This window comes from Nomascus leucogenys, chromosome 14, assembly GCF_006542625.1.
Source record: "Nomascus leucogenys isolate Asia chromosome 14, Asia_NLE_v1, whole genome shotgun sequence".
Lineage (NCBI taxonomy): Eukaryota > Metazoa > Chordata > Mammalia > Primates > Hylobatidae > Nomascus > Nomascus leucogenys.
The window spans coordinates 29,823,516-29,845,846 of record NC_044394.1 but is presented as its reverse complement, the minus strand read 5'-3'; the positions used below and the strand labels follow the sequence as shown (position 1 = coordinate 29,845,846).

General features: G+C 44.9%; 2 protein-coding genes across 3 annotated transcripts in view; one reads left to right on the top strand and one right to left on the bottom strand.

Moving 5' to 3' along the window:
- Window positions 1-4,731, top strand: part of RAB1A (RAB1A, member RAS oncogene family) — a 45,129-nt gene extending 40,398 nt beyond the window's left edge. Inside the window, exons 4-6 of one of the 2 annotated variants that reach the window (XM_030828291.1) lie at window positions 1,521-1,616; window positions 3,538-3,669; window positions 3,912-4,731. In XM_030828291.1, the coding sequence (XP_030684151.1) occupies window positions 1,521-1,616; window positions 3,538-3,669; window positions 3,912-4,109 (426 nt within the window). In that variant the 3' untranslated portion in view covers window positions 4,110-4,731. The remainder of the gene's footprint in view (window positions 1-1,520; window positions 1,617-3,537; window positions 3,670-3,911) is intronic. The other variant, XM_030828292.1, reaches the window with a different exon arrangement.
- A 3,324-nt stretch (window positions 4,732-8,055) lies between these two features.
- CEP68 (centrosomal protein 68) overlaps window positions 8,056-22,331 on the bottom strand; it is a 28,149-nt gene continuing 13,873 nt past the window's right edge. The window contains exons 3-7 of the mRNA XM_030828290.1: window positions 19,586-21,112; window positions 18,159-18,281; window positions 14,597-14,693; window positions 9,873-10,046; window positions 8,056-8,947 (exon numbers count right to left, since the gene is read on the bottom strand). Of these exons, the coding sequence (XP_030684150.1) occupies window positions 9,877-10,046; window positions 14,597-14,693; window positions 18,159-18,281; window positions 19,586-21,112 (1,917 nt within the window). The 3' untranslated portion in view covers window positions 8,056-8,947; window positions 9,873-9,876. The remainder of the gene's footprint in view (window positions 8,948-9,872; window positions 10,047-14,596; window positions 14,694-18,158; window positions 18,282-19,585; window positions 21,113-22,331) is intronic.

Below are 22,331 nucleotides of genomic sequence, written 5' to 3'. Positions count from 1 at the left end.
TAAACTTTTTTTGTTTGTTTTTTAAGAGATAGGGTCTCCCTCTGTCCCCTAGGCTGGAGCGCAGTGGCAAAATAATAGCTCACTATAACCACAAACTCCTGGGCATAAGCTGTCTTGAATAGCTGCAACTACAGGTGTGCACCACCATGCCCAACTACTTTTTTTTAATTTAGTTGAGACAGGGTCTTGCTGTGTTGCATAGGTTGGTTTCCAACTTCTGGCCTCAGGTGATCCTCCTGCTTTGGCTTCCCAAAGTGCTGGGATTACAGGCATGAGCCACTGCACCTGGCTAACAGTTTTCTTTTTTTTTTTTTTTTGAGGCAAGTCTCGTTCTGTCCCACAAGCTGCAGTGCAGTGGCGCGATCTCGGCTCACTGCAACCTCCACCTCCCAGATTCAAGTGATTCTTCTGCCTCAGCCACCCGAGTAGCTGGGATTACAGGCATGCACCACCACACATGGCTAATTTTTGTATTTTTGGTAGATACGGGGTTTCACCATGTTGGTCAGGCTGCTCTCGAACTCCTGAGCTCGTAATCCGCCCGTCTCGGCCCCACAAAGTGCTGGGATTACAGGCGTGAGCCACCGTGCCCAGTCCCAACAGTTTTTTAAAACCCAGAACTATAATGCAATAATGTTAGCATTTGTTTTTGGAGTTTGAGCCTAAATGGTTGAAGTGCAGTAAATTGTTCTTAAAATACATTTTATGAAAGTATTTGGAGTCATCTTCCTTACATTGTTTTCTCTAGGATGAAGACAACACCTAGCCAGGCATGGTGGCTCATGCCAGTAATGCCAGCACTTTGGGAGAATGAGTCAGGATAATTGCTTGAGTCCAGGAATTTGAGACCAGCAATTTGAGACCAGCCTGGGCAATATAGTGAGACTCCATCTCTACAAAAAAGAAAAAATTAGCCGGGTGTGGTGGCATGTGCCTGTAGTCCCAGCTACACAGGAGGCTCAGGTGGAAGGATTGCTTGAGGTGGGGAGGTTGAGGCTGCAGCGAGCCATGTTCATGCCACTGCACTCAGCCTGGATGACAGAATGAGACCCTGCTTGAGGGGGAAAAAAAAAGACACCTGCGTGGAATGATTAAAGTTCTGTCTTGACTGGCAGTTTTTGAATCAGGTCCCTCCAGTGCTTTTAATCATGGTAGAATGTGCTAGCAAGTTTGTCTTACATGGAAGAGTTCTGTGTTCAAGGGCTTTCGGCCAGTGGCATTCCTAAACACGGTGTTAAAGGCAGTAAGGAATGTGAAAAGTATGACATAGTTCCTGCTCTCAACAGCTTGTAATTTTAGTATTATTATTGTAAGCTCAATTGTAGGTACTACTTCTTTTCTGGACTTTCAGGTACTTATTACCGTGCAATTTAGTGGTATGAGTTGAGGACTAATGTTTCTATAACACATCCTGATAATCTCCACAGTTATGAAAACTAAACTATTTCCCCTCCCTCCTACACTTTTCCCCAACTTTATTTTAATGGAATTGTTTGGATTTCTTGATTGTTTTGTAATAGTGGGACACAGCAGGCCAGGAAAGATTTCGAACAATCACCTCCAGTTATTACAGAGGAGCCCATGGCATCATAGTTGTGTATGATGTGACAGATCAGGTAAGTTCCAAGAGGAGATTGTGTTACAGTGACCAAGTAGGAAGCCATTATTCAATTAATGTCAGATTCATTTACTACTTCACATATAAGCCATCAGTATTAATTTTATGGCAGAAAACTTTGTCCACTCTCAAATAGAAATGTGAATCACTTAAAAGACATTTGTTTTCCTGTAATAAATAGAACATTAGTAATTAGTTTTACGTTTGCTTTCAAGGGATTCTGGTTGTATTTATTGTCAACTAAATAACTTTGATCAAATAGCCAAGACTCTAACATATAGGCAAGAGTTTGTAGGGAATTGTGAGTTGCTTGGCTTATACTGTGTTCTTGGTGTTAAGCGTTAACAGGAATATGGCCTGGTAATTAGAACTTGTCCATCAGAATTGCCAAAAGTGGGATTCGGGGGTCTCTGCCTATGGAGGATGTGGTTCAGAAAGAAAGGATTTGAATAGGATAAGCTGTAGGAGGATCTTAGTATGAGAATGAGTATCTGAAGATTAGCTGTGAGAGAGGGCAGGGCGATGGAGGGAACAATGGGGACAGTGTGAAGCATGTGGTCCAGGGGCCATAACTTTTTTTGTTACTATTTTTTTTTAATCAGAAACTTAGATTTCAGTGTCCTTTCTATCAAAGAAAAGGACAAAAGATAAACGTTCAAAATTGGAATTTATTTTTCTTTTGGCAAATGTTAAATCTCACCTCTAAAATGAAATCATAGCTAATTAGGAGATAACTTACATGTAAGCATTTAGATTCAGTGCCATTAGAAGTGCTGGGTGGGTGATATCTGCAGGAGAAAAAAATGATGCTAATTTAAAAAATCTCTATTCGTATTACCGTGAAATGTTTTTAAATGAAAACTTTCGTCCTCTAAATATGACTGTGGAAAAGAAAATGAGTATATTTAATAACATCTTTCGACATCTCTAGTAGTAACAGTAGGTCATCTTATTCATAAACCAAAATTTTATCAAATTTCAGGCCGGGCGCAGTGGCTCACGGCTGTAATCCCAGCACTTTGGGAGGCTGAGGCAGGCGGATCACCTGAGGTCAGGAGTTAGAGACTAGCCTCGCCAACATGGCAAAACCCCATCTCTACTAAAAATACAAAAATTAGCCAGGCGTGGGGGCCCGTGCCTGTAATCCTAGCCACTTGGGAGGCTGAGACAGGAGAATCGCTTGAACCCAGCAGGCAGAGGTTGCAGTGAGCCGAGATCGCGCCATTGCACTCCAGCCTGGATGACAGAACAAGACTCTCTCAAAAAAAAAAAAAAAAAATTAATCAAATCTCAAAACCAGGTTTTGTAGTACATTTAAATTGCATATTCCAAAGCAGTTGGGTTTGCCTGCGTTGCAGTTTAATATTAAGCTGTATTTCCCTTTCAAATAAGGTATTTTCATTGTTAGGCCTGTAAATTCTAGTTTGTCATCGTTTAGATATTTATAGTCATTTTAATATATCTGTTTATGGCCAGCCACAGTGGCTAACACCTGTAAACTCAGCACTTTTTGAGGCCAAGGTGGGCCAGTTGTTTGAGCTCAGGAGTTCGAGACCAGCATGGGCAACATAGTGAAACTCCATCTATACAAAAATTCCAAAAAAAAAAAAAAAAAAAAAAAGGTGTGGTGGCATGTGCCTGTAGTCCCAGCTATCCCGGAGGCTGAGGCAGGAGGATGGCTTGAGCTCGGGAGGTCGAGGGTGCAGTGAGCTGTGATTGTGTCACTGCACTTCAGCCTAGGTGACAGAGCAAGGCCCTGTCTCAAAAAAAAAAAAAAAAAAAAAAAATCTCTTCACTCCTTAGCAGTGGTTATTTTGTAGCTAGAGTTGTCTCACTAGCTCTTTGTTATTTGTCTGTTAGGTCAGGATGTTTCTGTTTATTCCAGAACTGTATTATCAAACTTTCAAATGTCTTTTTAGGAATCCTTCAATAATGTTAAACAGTGGCTGCAGGAAATAGATCGTTATGCCAGTGAAAATGTCAACAAATTGTTGGTAGGGAACAAATGTGATCTGACCACAAAGAAAGTAGTAGACTACACAACAGCAAAGGTATGTTTAAAGTTTAATTTTCATACTGAATTTGAAGGTGTTGAATTATATATGGGTTCTGCAGTAAGGCCACAGCCTTTTAAAAATATGTGCACTAGAATACTGTGACAGTGACAATTCATGTAGCATCTGTTTGGATCCAATGAACTTAGTTCCTCATGCTCCATTATGGATGGTAGAAATGCACTAAGAATTATTGAAAACGATTTTTCAGTGTTAATTGTGCCTCATTATTCTCTTAGGAATTTGCTGATTCCCTTGGAATTCCGTTTTTGGAAACCAGTGCTAAGAATGCAACGAATGTAGAACAGTCTTTCATGACAATGGCAGCTGAGATTAAAAAGCGAATGGGTCCCGGAGCAACAGCTGGTGGTGCTGAGAAGTCCAATGTTAAAATTCAGAGCACTCCGGTCAAGCAGTCAGGTGGAGGTTGCTGCTAAAATTTGCCTCCATCCTTTTCTCACAGCAATGAATTTGCAATCTGAACCCAAGTGAAAAAACAAAATTGCCTGAATTGTACTGTATGTAGCTGCACTACAACAGATTCTTACCGTCTCCACAAAGGTCAGAGATTGTAAATGGTCAATACTGACTTTTTTTTTATTCCCTTGACTCAAGACAGCTAACTTCATTTTCAGAACTGTTTTAAACCTTTGTGTGCTGGTTTATAAAATAATGTGTGTAATCCTTGTTGCTTTCCTGATACCAGACTGTTTCCCGTGGTTGGTTAGAATATATTTTGTTTTGATGTTTATATTGGCATGTTTAGATGTCAGGTTTAGTCTTCTGAAGATGAAGTTCAGCCATTTTGTATCAAACAGCACAAGCAGTGTCTGTCACTTTCCATGCATAAAGTTTAGTGAGATGTTATATGTAAGATCTGATTTGCTAGTTCTTCCTTGTAGAGTTATAAATGGAAAGATTACACTATCTGATTAATAGTTTCTTCATACTCTGCATATAATTTGTGGCTGCAGAATATTGTAATTTGTTGCACACTATGTAACAAAACAACTGAAGATATGTTTAATAAATATTGTACTTATTGGAAGTAATATCAAACTGTATGGTGATAAGTATTGTTTTAATTCTTATGGTTAAAGGGAAGTAGAGCCTTGCATTATATTCAACACAGCCATTTATGTGTGCACAATGCAAACTAAGGTATTCTAGACCTATCTTAGAGCAGCATCCAGTATTTGCTTTCTAGATAATATGCCCAATAACATGACCTAGAGAGGCTTCTGTGCTGTGTAGGGATTTAACTAACTTCAGTGGTTCAGGGAGCTCAAACTATATGTAAAACAAGTTTAGAATGTATGCTGTCTAGCCCATTATCTCTGATCCTTCTCTAAAACCATTTGAAATAGCTTCATTGATCAACATTTCATAACTGCATCTGTGGTAGAGGTAGAAAGCAGCACCTTTCCTAATTGGCAAATGATCGGACTAATGTGTGCTAATGTTTTTCTTCCATGCTTTCAGTCAGATTCAACTATTTTATCCTCCACAGTTGCTTAACTTGGTGTTGGAGGAGGGTTTAAACATTAAGATAGGAAGCAGGAAATTTGATATGCTCTAATTTTAGAAATTATATCCCCAAAAATTAAAACATGAATACTGGGTGGTAATAATAATTGAGGGAAATGTATTTATTTTGGTGAGATTTTGCATATGTGAAGATTTTCTGAAATAGGACCTTCAAGATCCTAGGGGGTTTTGTTTGTTTTTTAATTGTGAGGAATAAAAAATCTTCTGCCCACACTGGCATTTTAAGGTGACTGAGGTCAAACGTTGTTTCCTTAGGTTGAAATAGCAGCCAAAACATTCTTCACGCAGGGGCTTGGGATATGGCTGCTGGCAACACATTTTGTTGTGGGCTCCTTAATTTAATGATAAAATTTAAGCTAAACACAAGCCAGAAATTAATAGGTTTTTAAATTTTTATTTTTCACTGAACAGGCAATTGAAATACATGGTACAAAAATAAGTGGTAAGATAATTGTAAAATGAAATGGACAGAATATTCAATTTTCCATCTATGAAAATTTCACAATAAAAATCATAGTTTACTTTGTATTATAGGCGTGCTTGGTGGATCTATTCATCCTCACATAAGGCAACTGACAAATTCCTGAAGTTACCAATAGTTATTTTGGTGAAGATCTTTAATGCTTCAAAAGTTTTGTTTTTGCCTTAATACTGTATAAAGGGGGAAAGAGTTCAGAAACTATTTTCTAAAGTAGCTAAATGACACAAAACAAATGTCAAGATACTGTGATGCCATGCTGTGCACTTCATTTTTATACAGTAAAAGTTGTTTAAATCGTCAGCTTATTCTTGGTGAGTTAGCGGAAACATTACATGAACTTAAGATGAGCATATTTACAGACTTAAGTTTGGAAAATTCCAGCGTTCTTTTCCCCGTGGCAGTAAAGATTGGGATTTACCACAAATTTCAGCATGCCTCAAGATTTGCTTCTATGTATACGCCAATAAATGCGGTTCTGGAAAAAATATATTCCCCTTTATACCCCCATTTTCAAGTACAAACGGTTCAAGGCTACTATGGGCTTTAATAATCTGTTCACTTAGTAAAGGGAATTACCATTTGTTCTGAATATAAGGTGCTGCCATAAATTAATTTACATAGTGAAGAGTGTTCTTAAATCTAAGCAGCTGCACACTCTGTGAAATCCTTTCAGAATGATAGTCATTGTGGTCCGAGCAGTAATTTCCTATTCTTTGACCTTGGATTGAATTTCCCTTAGCCTATATCTTGCCTTGCCAGCATCTTACCTCAAACCTTCTTTGTTCCATTTCCACCTGAGCTTCAAAACAGCCCTGTGTTGACATCGTCTTCCATTTGCTGAGCTTACCCATGGATCCCCAAGAACCCAGATCTTGAAACTGCTGATCCAGCTTTGAGTATCATCACTTCCCTGTGGATTTAACTTCCATTAATTTTAAGGGACTACTAAGTTATTCCAGTGTGGCATCACAATGCAGTTAGCAAGCTCAGCTACTTGACTCTAATTTGGCCATGTTTGCTCATAGAAATGCTGCTGGCAGCATCTTACTAGGCTGAAACAGCTTGATTTTTTTTTGTTGTTGAGACAAGAGTCTCACTCTGTCGCCCAGGCAGGAGTGCAGTGGCGCCATCTCAGCTCACTTTAAGCTCTGCCTCCTGGGTTCACGCCATTCTCATGGCTCAACCTCCCAAGTAGCTGGGACCACAGGCGCCCACCACCACGCCTGGCTAATTTTTGTATTTTTAAGTAGAGATGGGGTTTCACCGTGTTAGCCAGGATGGTCTCGATCTCCTGACCTCGTGATCCACCTGCCTCGGCCTCCCAAAGTGCTGGGATTACAGGCGTGAGCCACCGTGCCCGGCCTTCAGCTTGAATTTTAAGGGAAGTCTTAAACGTAAAGCACGGCGGTATAATTAACAGTTGTGTTGATACTCTTCAGTAGCATTCACAGTCAGGTCCAGGCAGTTAGCACCCTTTAGTCACACCTTATTCAGAGGATGAACAAAAATATCTTAGATCATCTCTAGGTAAGGTAGTACTTTCTTGGGAAACAGGGTATTGCGTAACATTCTGTGCAAATTCCTGTCAGTTGAAGCTGATTATTGGTTGAATGGGAATAGAATGCCACATTCTGCATTCAATTAGTTTAATATTGGCCAGTTTGTTTCTACAGGGTTTTCATCTCCAACTTTTATGCTAATTAATACACTTCTATGCCTGTCAAGTATTAGTAAATAAATGGATTTAATTTCCTAAGGGTTATTCAGTAACATACTCAGTGGAAGGACATGTTCCTACTTATAAATATACATCTAAGAGAAGGTAAAATATATCAATTTAAGAAGAGGCCATCAGACATCTCTACCTTTTTAACCAACTATGTTTTCAAGAATGTTTTACATACAGGTTTATAATTGACAATTATTTGCTAGAGTGGTTTTTCTCTTTTAAAGTCTCACTGTGTATGGAACTAAGATTAATATGGCAAACTCATAAGCCATTTTAATTCTGATCATGCCCTTAAGCATTATGATAAAGCATACCACAGCAGCATCAGGCACTTGAAATACTGCATTTTATGTGTAGCTACTGTTGAAAAGCTAATCTTTAAAGAATTTAATGGCTATTTTCCAGTGACTATAAAGTTTCAGAAATTCTGAAGCAGAAAAGTCACATTAATAATAGGACTTTAGTTTCCATTGTTACTGTGCTTTCTCCTCCTTCCAGGTTCATTCATGGCCCAACAGAACTTTAAAAGTGCTTTTCTGTAGAATCTGCAGTTACCAGCAATAACTGATCATCTTGCTTCAAAAAACTATAGAATTGATGCTTTGAATGGTTGATCCATAGTTTCTTTTTTAATCAAAGTACTTATGTGTCAATGCCAAAGCAACAAAGAATTCCCCTTTTTCCTTCACTATTGACAGCTTCAGTTTCTGTACTTATTGTGTCATCCTATCCATTCCCTTCCCTGAGCCTGGACTGCTCTTCCAAGGGGGAGACTAGGAGTGAAGGGAGGAGTCCTCCCAGAGTTGCCCTTTAAGCTTGATAATTAGCTCCACAGCCATGCTAAAGCATGACTGTAGATCCCCAAGTCCCTGACACATTCTCTTCTAAGAAACTGGTTAGCCAAGAAAGTAAAGACGTAAGCCCTCAAGATGGCAAAAGGTGTCATAATCTCCCAGTCATCTGTAGAGGTGCTTCATTTAACCCTTTTTCTTGTGCAGACAAAGGGTTAAAGATCTCTTCTTTCTACCTGTATCTTCAAAGAGGGATTGACAAGCCCAAATTTCCTCTTATGAAAAGACCCAAGGTTTCTGACCAACAATTCACTTTTTTCGGTTTCTTAGGTCCTCCTGCATGCCTGAGTATGAGTATTTGGAATCTCCTAGCAGCCCTTGGTAAATGACCTTACCGGGTGGAATAGTTTGAGCTTTATCGGCTCTTTTTTAATGGGATAGAGGGGAAGGCAACACATCTTATTTTATCAAAAATTGCAAAGCTACACGCTCTTTGTGGAGAAGCACCAAAAGGAAAACCTTAGTTTGGAAGGATTCACTATAAATAAAAATAGTAACTCAGCCCTCCATTCAGGGAGGAGAAAGGCATTTTAAAGCTAGCATGTTGAAGGTTTCCCCCTTGACTTCAGTGTTGAATGGCTCTTGCAAGGACTTTTTGAAGGTCTTTTTTTTTTTCTCACCAGCCAGTGTTTGGCCGACAGGTTGCATCTCTGCCTGAGAAGATGCCTGAAAGAGAAAAGGCAGCATTTGTTACAGGCATAATGTTGTAGAGGAAGGAACGAGTCCTCTGCATTCATTTTAGAACCAAGATGACGTCTCACAGTTGCTCTGATAAAAATACAGGGACTCCCTGCTCTTAACATACCTATAGTGCTCACCTAGAAAATCTATGAGTTAAGCACTACAAACATTTTGTTGTAGGACAGGACGTTTCAGAGAAAGGACAGTCCAATTGCGGAATTATGAAAAGCATTGGCAGTAGCAACTCTGTGGTGGACACACCCACCCTTGCTCTCCTAGCTCCTTTTCTGTCATTCTGTTTGACTTTCTCAAGGAAGCAAAAGAAAGTTGTACTACCCGTTAAGTCTCCAAGGTGTCTTAACCCCTCCATCCCCCTTTTTGGAAGGGAGCGGTATAGAAGATATGTGGAGACCCTTTGTGCAGGGCAGGGGTGGTGGTGCAAAGTTATCAGTAACTCTGGGTTTCTCTGGGCACTTGGTGCTGTCAGAGATGCTTGGAGATGGAGTACCAAATGAGCTGGGGAAAAGATCCTGCAGAACAGGGGCGGCCAGGTCATGGCCCCATACTGGAAAAGTGTACCTGTGCAGAAATAAAGTAGGTGTACAGATAAGTTTTGCTGCTCTTGTCTTGGGATGACAGGGTTGGTGGTGAAGAAAGTGCCATAGAAATGGCAGCACAGAGGCACCCTCATCCTCAGCAGGCAGCAGGGGTGAACAGTAATGGAAAGCACCACAGTGAGCCTTCATCATTATAGGTAGACCAGCAACTGCTTTTTTAGTACCATTGGCTGTCTTCTTCCAGTATCTCATTTGTTTCAATTATAGTTCTTGGCTCAACAAGCTTCTAAGTAGTGGCCAACTGTTACAGCAGGGTTGGTGGGCAAATTTTCTTTTTGAGTTCCTCTACTTACCAGGTTAAACCCCTTCACATGGGCGCTCCATTGCCGCCATGGGCTTTTTGTCAGGGATAAGGGTGCAGCCAGCCAGCATGTCCAGAGAGGCCAAGATAGAGTCATACAGGCGATCTGCGTGGCTCTCCAGCTCACCAGACTGCTTCGCGATCCTCCCAAGGACATCCTCTAAAACTAACAATGAGGTTCAAAGAAATTAAACCAGAAATAAAACCCATGCCAAGTGTTGTCCAGTAAGCATTTTCAAAAGAACATATAAGGGTATAGTATTTTGCAAAGTAGGACCTGGCAGTAGTTTCTGAATGTCTGCCCTTTTTTAACAGTGATTCTCCAGGAACTTCTGTTGCACTGAAGAACGTATGTTGTTAAATTCTGATTAAAGCTGAGAAAAGAATTCACTGACTCCACTTTGAAATTACATAATTCACAGAAGGGCACAGAGACATGGTTTTCTGATGGCTGGTATTACCTGACTTTAGAGGTAAGACAGACTTTAGAGGTATCTCTGTAAGGGCACATCCAGATCCTCTTGGGCATAAGGCTTAAATAAAACGACATGCCAAGGTTCAGATGCTTACCCCTGCTACCAGGTCTATCAGTTTCTATTGGCTGGGAGGAATGTTATTTCACATGGGTGGTCTGGTAATAGATTTGGGAGTGCTTTAGGCCCCCTTTTTTTTTGTGGGCCTCAGTGAACAGACTGAAAAAGAAAATGACCTGGCCAGGTGCAGTTGGGTCACGCCTGTAATCCCAACACTTTGGGAGGCCAAGGCGGGTGGATTGCCTGAGGTCAGGAGTTGGAGACCAGCCTGACCAACATGGAGAAACCCCATCTCTACTAAAAATACAAAAAAATTAGCCAGGTGTGGTGGCGCATGCCTGTAATCCCAGCTACTGGGGAGGCTGAGGCAGAATCGCTTGAACCCAGGAGGCAGAGGTTGTGGTGAGCCAAGATTGTGCCATTGCACTCCAGCCTGGGCAACAAGAGTGCAACTCTGTCTCAAAAACAAAACAAAACAAAAAAATGACCTGAGAGCAGGCTAAGGGAAGATTCACTCCCACAGTGTCAGAATTGTTCATGTGAGGAAGGGATGGGCTAGGGTCAGAGTGCATCACACACAGCAGGCTTTTTTCTCTTTTCAAAAATTTATTTTTGTTAAGCACAAAGGCTGTCTTAGTTTCCTGCGCCTTCATCAGCTGTGCTTATACTCTCCCTAGTTTCCTGCCACAGCTGTAACATCTGTCAGTAGAGGAAGGGAAAGGGGAGGCTGCCTATCTGCAGACAATGCTGACTGGATGGGTGGAAGGAGAAGGAACACAGGCTGGCTGTATTGAGATCTCCTAGGGAAGCCACATCAGTGCGGTGTCATCAGGGCAAAGTGCTGTCCACAAAGAGAGCTGGCAAAGTGTGGCAGAGGATTGCAGTCAGAGCGCACGGTAAAGCTTGGCCGTAAGGGTGGCTGGGCTGGGTCCTACCCTCCAGTTTTTTTTTTTTTTTTGAGATGGAGTCTCTGTCACCCAGGCTGGAGTGCAATGGCGCAATCTCGGCTCACTACAACCTCCACCTCCCAGGTTCAAGCGATTCTCCTGCCTCATCCTCCCGAGTAGTTGGAATTACCGGCACCCACCACCACGCCCAGCTAATTTTTGTATTTTTAGTAGAGACGGGGTTTCGTCATGTTGGCCAGGCTGGTCTCGAACTCTTGACTTCAGGTGATCCACTTGCCTTGGCCTTCCAAAGTACTGGGATTACAGGCATGAGCCACTGCAGCTGGCTAACCCCTCCAGTTTCATTAGACCTTTGCCCAGTCTTCTTGTGCGATGTCACAGAAACCTTTATTGGTTCAGGGACCTTTATGTTTTTGAACTTTTATTTATTTATTTTGAGACGAGTCTTACTCTTGTTGCCCGGGCTGGAGTACAGTGTTGTGATCTCGGCTCACTGCAACCTCCGCCTCCTGGGTTCAAGTGACTCTCCTGCCTCAGCCTCCTGAGTAGCTGGGATTACAGGCGCCCGCCACCATGCCCAGCTAATTTTTGTACTTTTAGTAGAGATGGGGTTTCACCATGTTGGCCAGGCTGGTCTTGAACTCCTGCCCTCAGGTGATCTGCCCGCTTTGGCTTCCCAAAGTGTTGAGATTACAGGTGTGAGCCACCGCACACGGACGCTTTTGAACTTTTATTTAGACTGTTAGAATGTTTGGTTGGGGCCAAATAAAAGAAGTTGGGAAGGATTGGAATAAACATGTTTGTAGGCTGGCTCTATGGACTTTGACAGTGTGCTCCTGGCGGAAGAAAAGTTAAGTTTTGCACCCGCTGGAGAGAGACACTGATTTCTCAAGGGGGAAACAGCCACATTCCTGATTATTTCAAGCAGATGGATGGGGAAGGGCTATGTGTCAATCTGAAAGAGTCTAGATACGTATCTGAAAACCAAAGAAAACCCCGAAGCCGGTAAAAAACCTCTAGATAGAGCAAGTGGGACTAAGCACAGAAAAGTAGTATTGAATTGATTTTAAAATGAAGGTCAAAAAACCTGAAGCTTTTAAGAGGCCTACTTTTTTTTTTTGAGAAGGAATTTCGCTCTTGTTGCCCAGGCTGGAGTGCAATGGCACAATCTCGGCTCACTGCAACCTCCGCCTCCTGGGTTCAAGCGATTTACCTGCCTCAGCCTCCAGAGTGGCTGAGATTACAGGTGCTCCCCACCACGCCCGGCTAATTTTTTATTTTTAGTAGAGATGGGGTTTCTCCATGTTGGTCACGCTGGTCTCGAACTCCCGATCTCAGGTGATCTGCCTGCCTTGGCCTCCCAAAGTGCTGGGATTACAGGCGTGAACCACCGCGTCCGGACTAGAGGCCTACTTTTACATGTGGCCTCTGTGAAGAGAGGAGCTGCTCAGACCTCTGCACCTCCAGACACTGGGAAGCTGCGGAAAGCCAGTGCCCAGGGGCTCTGCCAGGCTGCCACTTCTCCTGTGGCCTGAGGCAAATCCACAACTATCCATCTCACAAGGCTGTGATTAAATGGAGAACACTGATGTGCCAACTGCTTCAGTAAAATGCTGGTGTAAATTACATGCAGCAAAGGAGCCTGGCACATGGAATTTCTGCCCCAATAAAAAATCTAAGAACCCTAGTGAAAATGCCAGAAGAGCCAAAACAAAGGCCTTAAAAGGGCAGGGGATTGCAAAGAGCCCACATAATTCACACTAGAGAATCACTTACCTGCTGAAAACCATTCAGTGGTCCCTGTCCACTGATGCCTCTCAACCCTAGAGATTTTTCTTCCCAGGGTACACTTAGCAATGTGTAGAAACATTTTGGGTTGTCACAACTGTGGGGGAAGCAGGGATTTACCGGGCCCAGGGGTGCTGCTAAACATCCTGCAATGCATAGGACAACTCCCCACAAAATCATGTGGCCAGTATGGCAAAAGCGCCAAGGCTGAGAAATCCTGCTGTACACCCTTCACAGTATGCACCTGCCCACCATGCTGGTCAGGAAAGTGCCTCTTCACTGCCTCTCAAGCCTGTGGGACCTGCCCAGCTTTGCTTCTGCGGTTGGATTCCAGTATAAATCCCATCTCACTCAAAAACGTAAAATGAGGCATAATATAGGCAGGCTCTGTCAGCACTCGATTTACAGTCTTGCAGGAAACTGCCATCAGTTCAAGGCTTTACCCTATCATTCTCTTAGCTCATCCTCCCTAACATATCCTCATCCCCCATGCCCTCATCCTGTAAAGACAATGAAAACTGTAAATCCTTGGCACCCAGCATGCTTAGATATATGCCTGAGGTCTGTGATTTTCACTTTCCTAAATGGGGAACCCATCCTACAAAATGGGCTCAAGTAGCCAGGTGCGGTGGCTCACGCCTGTAATCCCAGCACTTTGGGAGGCTGAGGCAGGCAAATCACCTGAGATCGGGATCCCGTTCAAGACAGGCCTGACCAACATGGAGAAACCCCATCTCTACTAAAAATACAAAAAAACTAGCCGGGCATGGTGGCGCATGCCTGTAATCCCAGCTACTCAGGAGGCTGAGGCAGAAGAATCACTTGAACCCGGGAGGCAGAGGTTGCGGTGAGCCAAGATGGCACCACTGCACTCCAGCCTGGGCAACAAGAGCGAAACTCCATCTCAAAAGCAAAACAAAAAAAGGGGCTTGAGCTTGGTTTGCACACTACTGCCACCCTGTCCCCTCTCATCAGTTCTTTATTCAGTCTGTTCCCTGAGGACAGACTGACTGTCCTCAGATACTTTTGAGCAATACAATCCTTTTCTGAAATAAATATTTCCCCAAAGCAGAACACAAGGCAGATAATCAGAGAGGAATTCAACCTGGGCTAGGTAAGGTGGGGAACCAAAGGGATACCGACTAAATACCCTAGCCACAAACTAAGGCTGGTGGATTAAAACTAGGATTCCCACCCAGACTACCACCAGAAAAATACAAAAGCAGAAGCAAAAGATAGTGTCATTCTTGCAGGCTCAATGCCTCATTTCTAATGGGCTTGGTTTTATGACCATGACTGCCTCTATGCAGGTGTGTAGGGGCAGTGATGGGCAGCGATGCGTGGAGCTGGCAGATGGGGCATCTCGGGCAGTGGGTGTGGGCAGGGGCTCTTGTGGTACTGGCTCCTTACCAGGGATAGTGCGGTCCCTGGGCCTGCTGCTGACAGGGATTAAGCTCTGGCTAAATCCAAAACCTTAAGCATCTCACCTGGGGTGTTCTCCAACAGGCACTGAAGAAGAATCTCCCCCTTCTGTAAGACACTCTCCGTCAGAGACTGATGTTCATCTATATCTTTCTTAAATTGCTTAAGGTGTATCAGAAAAAGAAAAGGAAGAAGCTTCATTACTATTGTTTTGTAAACATTATTTGAAAAGCACAGCATGCAGGGTAGCCTTATTCCCCTCTAATGTGGAAGATTCACCCCATCAGGTCTGCAGAATTCCCCATGTAAACAGTGCAACAGTTTAACTTCAGCTTCTTTGAACCCAAGGTAAATAGTCAGTAGTTTTTCCTGTTTAGTTTGACATCAGAAGCATCTTCCCTGACAGAGGCTGGCTCACAAACAGCTTGGAGTTAGGGTCCCCTTCTAGCGCCCTCACCTCATGGGGTTCTAATTCAGGGCTATGGGAGTCTCAGAATTTATTCCATTCTAATGCACCACAAGAGATCTGCCATTAAACTGACCGCAGAGAGCCACTGTCTCTACCTCTGCTCCTCCCTCCATGTCCTCGCTCTATGCAGACCACAAGGGTAACTACCTCAACATCTGGGAAGCTGTGAGTTTCCCAAGCAACTCATTTGTTTTCCCCTCTTGGCTACCGAGCTGGTGTTCTTGATGTTCCTTTAGCAGTTAAGAAGTGTAAAGTCAGCCAGGCGCAGGTGGCTCACACCTGTAATCCCAGCACTCTGGGAGGCCAAGGCGGGTGGATCACCTGAGGTCAGGAGTTTGAGACCAGCCTGACCAACATGGAGAAACCCCGTCTCTACTAAAAATACAAAAAAATTAGCCGGGTGTGGTGGCGCATGCCTGTAATCCCAGCTACTCGGGAGGCTGAGGCAGGAGAATCGCTTGAACCTGGAGGCAGAGGTTGCAGTGAGCCGAGATCACGCCATTGTGCTCCAGCCTGGGCAGTAAGAGACTCCGTCTCAAAAAAAAAAAAAAAAAAAAAAAAAGTAAAGTCAAATCCACGACCACCTCTTCTACAGGGTGTAGAACTTGGTGACTGATTTTTATAAATTTTTAAATCTTTAACAGAAATAGAGACAGGGTCTCACTATTTTGCCCAGGCTGGTCTCAAACCCCTGAACTCAAGCGATCCACCTGCCTCAGCCTCCCAAAGTCCTGGGATTACAGGTATGAGCCACCGTGCCCAGCCAGAACTTGGTGTTTTACCATTTTGAAGTGATAGTTTTACCCTTGGATTTACTATTTTCCTGTCTTCAGTTTTCCTTTACCCTGATACCTATACTTATTATTTTATTCTCTGGTACTGTAGCATGGTTTATGTGCTGCTGCAACCCCCCTGTGTTAAGACAAAATACAAGTATATAAGAAAATGAGTCACAGTTAAAATATGTGAACACACACACATGCTCGCTTATACTAGGTCTTAATCCAAGCAGGAGTCAAGATAGCACATACATACGCATGAGCCATGCACAATTCTGTGCGGGGAAGGGGCTAGCAGTACAGTCCCACTTTGTGACAGCTGTATGGGTGACACAAGAGGCCTATGCCTCACTGACCTGCAGGAGTGACTCCCAGCTCAAATCTCAGCTCTACCTACAAAGCAAGCTGGTTGTTTCTGTCTAGCCTGGAAGCTGAGGTACAGAAGGCTGGCAGGAGGGGTAAGATGGAGGGATGGAATTATTCTGTTTGCACCTGCTCTGACAAGCCAGGAAAGGCCACTAAGCTAGGTCTCCCAGGGCAGCTTCCTCTCCCTGTAGTGGTACTGGTCCTGGGCCCTGCACAGCTGTGTGCATGCACGTGGAGTCTGTATACAGGACCCTTGGAGTCAGCCTTTCTCTCCTTCCTCAAGCTCACTCCACCCTAGTGGGAATGCTGTTTCCTGCAGTGTGGAGAGGAACTCATTGTGGAGTTCCTCAAAGTGAGGAATTCAAAGCAACCTCTCTCCACACTGCAGGAAACAGCATTCCCAGTAGGGTGGAGCAGCTGGCCCAGCCTGCCCAGGTCAAGCAAGGCTCCTCCCTATACTTTAGTTGGCCCCAAGCTGGAAAACAAAGCCTCTCCCTCCCTCTAGCTGGAGTGCGGTCCCAGGAAGGCCCTCAGTCAGCTCAGCCCTGGCCCAAGCACATGTAAATTGTGTCCTCTGCTGCTGAAGATATGGTCAGGTTATAAGGTTGTAGGAATTCAAAGAATTGTTTTAGAAAACTCCTTCCAGACTAGCCTCAGGCTCAGATCATGGATATCCCTCTGCTTCTTCATGAAGAGATTAGAAAGGTGCAGCCAACCAGATATGCTAGAAGGCAGGAGTTCAGCCAAGGTTAACGTTAGACTTAGGGATGACAACTACATAATTTATCCTCCAATTCAGGACACTTCTGAGACTGAAAGGGGACCTATTATTATGCCAGAACAACAGGCACAAACTGGGACGCAGTCATCCTAAATCTAGGACCAAGTTAACAAAAATCCACATTAGTATTTTCAAAATAACAAAATCTTAATGAAAAAGAAGAAAACTAAAACCAAACCCAAATACATACACACGCACACAAACTGATGTCAGTTTTTGTTTGTTTGTTTTTTGAGATGGTCTCAGTCTGTGGCCCAGGCAGTGGTGTGATTTTGGCTCGCTCACTGTAGCCTCTGCCTGCAGGGTTCCAGTGATCCTCCTGCTAGCGCATGCCACCACACTCAGCTAATTTTTTATGTGGTTTTTTTTGTTGTTTTTTTTTTGTAGAGACGAGGTCTGGCTATATTGCCCAGGCTGGTCTGGAACTCCCGGGCTCAAGCGATCCTCCAGCCTCAGCATCCCAAAGTGCTGGGATTAATAGTGTGAGCCAAGGTGCCTGGCCTAGATTTCTATTTAAATACCATCAAAATGCCCTATTGTAGATTCTGGAGTCAGTACAATTTCAACTCAGATCTTTAAATAGCGGTGCAGTCCAATAGGACTTTATGTGGTGATGGAAGTGTTCTACATCTGCACTGTTCAACGTGGTAGCCACTAGACAAATGTGATGGTTGAACACGCAGAATGTGGCTAGTGCAAATAAAAAAATCTGAGTCTTTAATTTTACTTCAATAGCCATACATAACTAGAGGCGTCATAATAGTGCAAGTCTGTCTTTATAATCCCTGAGACATTTGGAAAATTATATTGCAAATCACCCTAAAGTATTTTTGTTTTTATTTTTAATTAAGAAAAAGCTTTTTTTTGAGAGGGGGGTCTTGCTATGTTGCTCAGGCTGTACTCGAACTCCTGGGCTCAAGCAATCTTCCTGCCTCAGCTTCCAGAGTAGCTGGGATAAGAGACTTGTCCCACTGCACCTGCCAGCCCAAAACCTAAAGTATTTTTGATTTGAGACAAATATATCTTCAAGCTCTAGTTGGCCTGGGGAATAATTCATGCATTTTACAAAGCGTTCCGCTTTAAGAATGTGAAGCTCTAATTAGATTTCAGGTATAATAGTCAACTGAGCTATAACATACCAGACATTGGTTATTTGAGATTTTACTTTGTAATCGAGTAATTTAGCCACCACTCTTGTGAGGGAACAAGCCAGAGCCAGGACCGCATATTACCCGGTAAAGCTGCAGAGAAGACTTGAGACTTGTAAGATTGGACCTGGCTGCAGTCCCGTGGTCAGTAACATCTGCAACATTATACAGCCAGCAGATCAGCTCTTCCAGCTGACAGCAAAATGTCTGCAGAGACAAATAAAAGGACACATGGTGTTACTGATCGAACAGCTATTTATGTTATCAAAAGGCTAAAAATATCAGGAGGGCTTGGAGACAGACTGTGCACCTTTAGTCTCCTTTCTCCTCCTTGCTCACCTGTCCCCACTCCATGACTCTAGACCTCCCTCTGCCAGAGCAATGAAAACCACAGCCTGGTGTGACATCAAAAATGACAGGCTGAGAAAACCCAGCCTTGCAGGTGGGAATGGAGCAGCCCAGAAGAGGCGTGCCTGCCATGGAAACCAATTCTTGGATCAGCACCATTACTAACTAGAATCAGCATCTTGGAGCCAGATACGTCCATGTTTCTCTGGAAAAGTCAATGTAAAATAAATGACTAAAATCATGACTAACCTGAAGCTATAGCCAAGAACAACTTTACCTCATGGCATCTCAATCTTTTATCAGTAAAGAAGGGTCCATGATAATGTGTCCTACCTACCTCACAAGACAAAATAACCACGTCACCTCCCGGGAAGGTGAAAGCCCTCCGCGAGTGCTAGGACACATTCCTGGACAGGCACATTCCTGAACCTTCAACATGTGTCTGGGAATGCACCGAAGCCCTCAACATCAATTATTTAATGCACACAACATCCCAAGAAGGCAGGGCTCCACATTTTACAAACGAGCAAACTCAAGAGGCTGAGCCAACATTCCAAAGACAACAGTGCCATGTTTCAAATTCAGATGCCTGACACCGATAACCCTATTCCACGCAGTGTTCTTTATACCTCCAGATATTAAGACATTTGGTCCACAAGACGGTCCGGTGGCCACAAAGTCTAGGAAACAGTACATGCAATGCCCCTAACTTTGCGCTTAAACCACTTTGGCAAATGAAGCTCTGAGAAGTCCTGCAGTCAAGAAAACCACTTACCTTTGTTTAGCCCGGTGTTTCCTAAAGGCATCTGTGCACAAAACCCTTTTTGTTCAGAATACCTCTGAGTTAGGAAGCAGCCAAGGGTTGTGGCTAAAAGCTCAGCCTCTGCAAATAGTCTACCTGGGTCTGATTCCTGGCTCAAGCCCTTGCTAATTACAAGTGGGCATGTTACCTAACCTCTCTCTGTTCTTTTCTCCAAAAAGTAAAATGAGAACAGTGCTTACCTGGTAAAAGTTGTGAGGACTGAATAAGATAAGGTACAGCACAATGCCTGGCAAATAAAAAGTGCCTTGTCAACATGAACATGTTTTATTATGATGTTAGTGGATTGGGGGAAGAGACAAGACACCTGTACACAAAGCCTCCTAATGTTGAGTGTCGTTACCTTCACACATTGCACCAGTGATTCTTTTCCCTGTTCTCCTCCTTTCCTGGGAAGCTGTCCTTCAGCATCTGGGTCTGAGAATGGCCACCGGTCCAACCTAGCTGGCAAGGAGGGGCGTGTTTTCAGCAGTCCAGAGGAGACCCCGAGGGCCTGGCTGCTCCCCAGACTGCCTTCCCCTGCGGAGTCCTGGGCACGGACGAAGGAGCGCAGGAAACAGGGGTTCTGGCCCTCAGTATCCCCATTTCCTCGGAGCGCAGCTCCAGGGGGAAGCTGGCTTTGGCTGGAGCTTGAAGGGAGGGAAGCTGGCCCATCACTGTCTGACACTTCCAGGGGCCTCTGCCCTTTGATATTCCCAGTGGGCAGGGTAACCAAGGTAGAAATGGATCCTATATACGAAACCAGGCTAGAAACCTGTGTCAGCCGAGCAGGCAGGGCAAGATACTCATCGTCACTTTCCACTTCCTCTTCTGATTTCCACCTAGACTCTGTGCAGGTAGGGCGCTGGGCACTCTGGCTGGTCCTCTTCTCCCTCTCTGGCCTGGGCAAGGGCCACCCTCTGTCCCATGTCCTTAGCTGGGGAGAGCCCATATCAAGGTGCTTGCCTATAGGCAGCCAGTCCTTCGCGCCCCTCAGGGCTGGCTCTCTGTGCTCCCAACGAGCATCCCTACTGCCTGGGGCTCTGGGGGTAGATGCAAGTTGGCTCCAAGATGCCAAGCCCCTGCCACCCTGTTTCTGGGATACTTCAGAGGGCCACTGCTTAAGGCTTGGTTCTCTGGGCCCAGAAAATGGCAGGGCAGTGGCCTCTGCTGGTGGGCAGTTGGGGGAGACATTAGTAGGTGATTTGAGGGTACTTGCTGGAGAGACAGAGAAGCTATCCAGGTCTACCCCGGAGTCCTGCAGGACAGGGTCAGCCGGCACACGGCTGTCAAGGTGCTTTGGGAGCTGAGGCCCGGGCCTCAGTGGGTAAGTATAGTCAAGCAGATCTTCATACTCTTTATTTGGGTTCCAGAGAGGGGAGTGGCGGTCGGGTGATGGAGGCAGGGAATCTGGCAGCACACAGGCCCAGTACTCAGCCTGGAAGGAGAGGCGTCTCCTGCCTAGCCCAGAAGCATCACCCCCAGAGAACACAGGCTGTGGTGACCACTGGGGCCGAGGTCCTAGCCCCACCACAGAGGAGGGTTCCTGGGGGACGACCAGCTCCAGGGAGGAGGAGACCTTGGCCAGAGAACCACCACGAGGCTCCGCCCTCTCTTGGTGACCCTGGAGACTGCTGCCTGTGGAGGAAGCAGAGATGCTGCAGCTGGAAGGCTGAGGAGCTGCAGAACCTGGGCTCGGCACGGACTTCCACTGTGACAGGCAAGAGAGACCTGAGCTGTGAGGCTGCTGGCTGAGGTCCAGCGCCTGGGGCAAATCCGCTAGGGATGGATCATCTTCGGTATCAGCATCATGTCCTGAGCAAATAGTTGTTCTGGGAAGGCTCAGAGTCTGAGGGAGCTCCTCGGAGGCAGAAAGCTTGGTCTTCTCCACCTGCAATGATCAAAGGGACAAAAAGCACTCAGGTGAAAATCAAACCCAATTTCTTTCTTAGATGACAACCCAGGAGTTTCCTTGCGGGTCTAGACAGTATTTAGGAAAGACCTTAAAATGAAAAGTCTGCTGCCTGAGGCAAGAACCAGGCAGTGTGCACTGCCAGCAGCAGCACTGAGACCCTGCCTGTCTGGGAAGCAAGGTGACTCCCATTTCCAGTCTTCTCCAAGGTTCTTCCTTCCTCCACAGGTATCCAGGGTGTGAGCAAGCAGAACTCGGACAGCTCTGTCATGCTGAAGCTGGAATACAGTCCCTTACCTCTGAGAAGCGTCTCCTGGCAGACGAAACCCTCAATCACTCTGTCGCTAACAGGACATGTCCAAACCCAGGAGGTTGCCCCAGACCCCATCCTGCTCAGTTCACATGCCGGTGGTTCACTGAACACTAGCAGAATGACTGGTTCATCTCAGCTTCTTCACTGAATTTTTTATCTGCTTGATGAAGAACTCACCCCCAAGGGAAGCAGGACAGCACAGTGCTGAAGGACATGAGTTTTGGAGCCAGACAAACCTGAGGCCAGCCCCTAACTTTGCCACCTTCCAGATGTATGACTTCGAGCCTCACTTTCCTCCCCTCATAGCACCAGCTCCTCAGAAGGTAAGGATTAAATACGCCCATGTGTGCAAAGCACATGGTAAGAGCTTAACGAACAACAGGAATTCTAATAATAAGCATCAGACTCATCCTCGTGAAAGGCCATTTCTATGTCTGTTTATTATTCGCTTCCTGCCTCACCGAATCTCTGACTCACAGGTGCCAGAGCCTCCCACTGCCCCTTGCTCCCAGGCAGGTGGGGCCCAGCCTCTGTTCTCTCCCTGTCCCGCTCAGAGCCTCCTCACAGGATGCAGCTCCACAAGGGGACCCGGCAGCAGCCAAGGCTACAATGACACCGAGAAGATCAAAGCCATTCCCAGGAAAGGCCTTGGCAAGCAGAACAGAAAAGAATGTAAGAGCTGGGCAGAACAGATCATTCCAGTCACCTCCCAATGATACTGAGGGCCTGAAAGATCTGGTGATTTGCCTGCAATCACAGAACCTGGTAGGATTCCCTGCCCCATGTGACTCCCACTAGGAGAAGCTGCCTGGCAGTCAGAGAAGCCCAAGGAATTCTCCTTAAGCAGGGACAGTGCTGCCTACTACAGGGCTCTAAGGTTCTGAC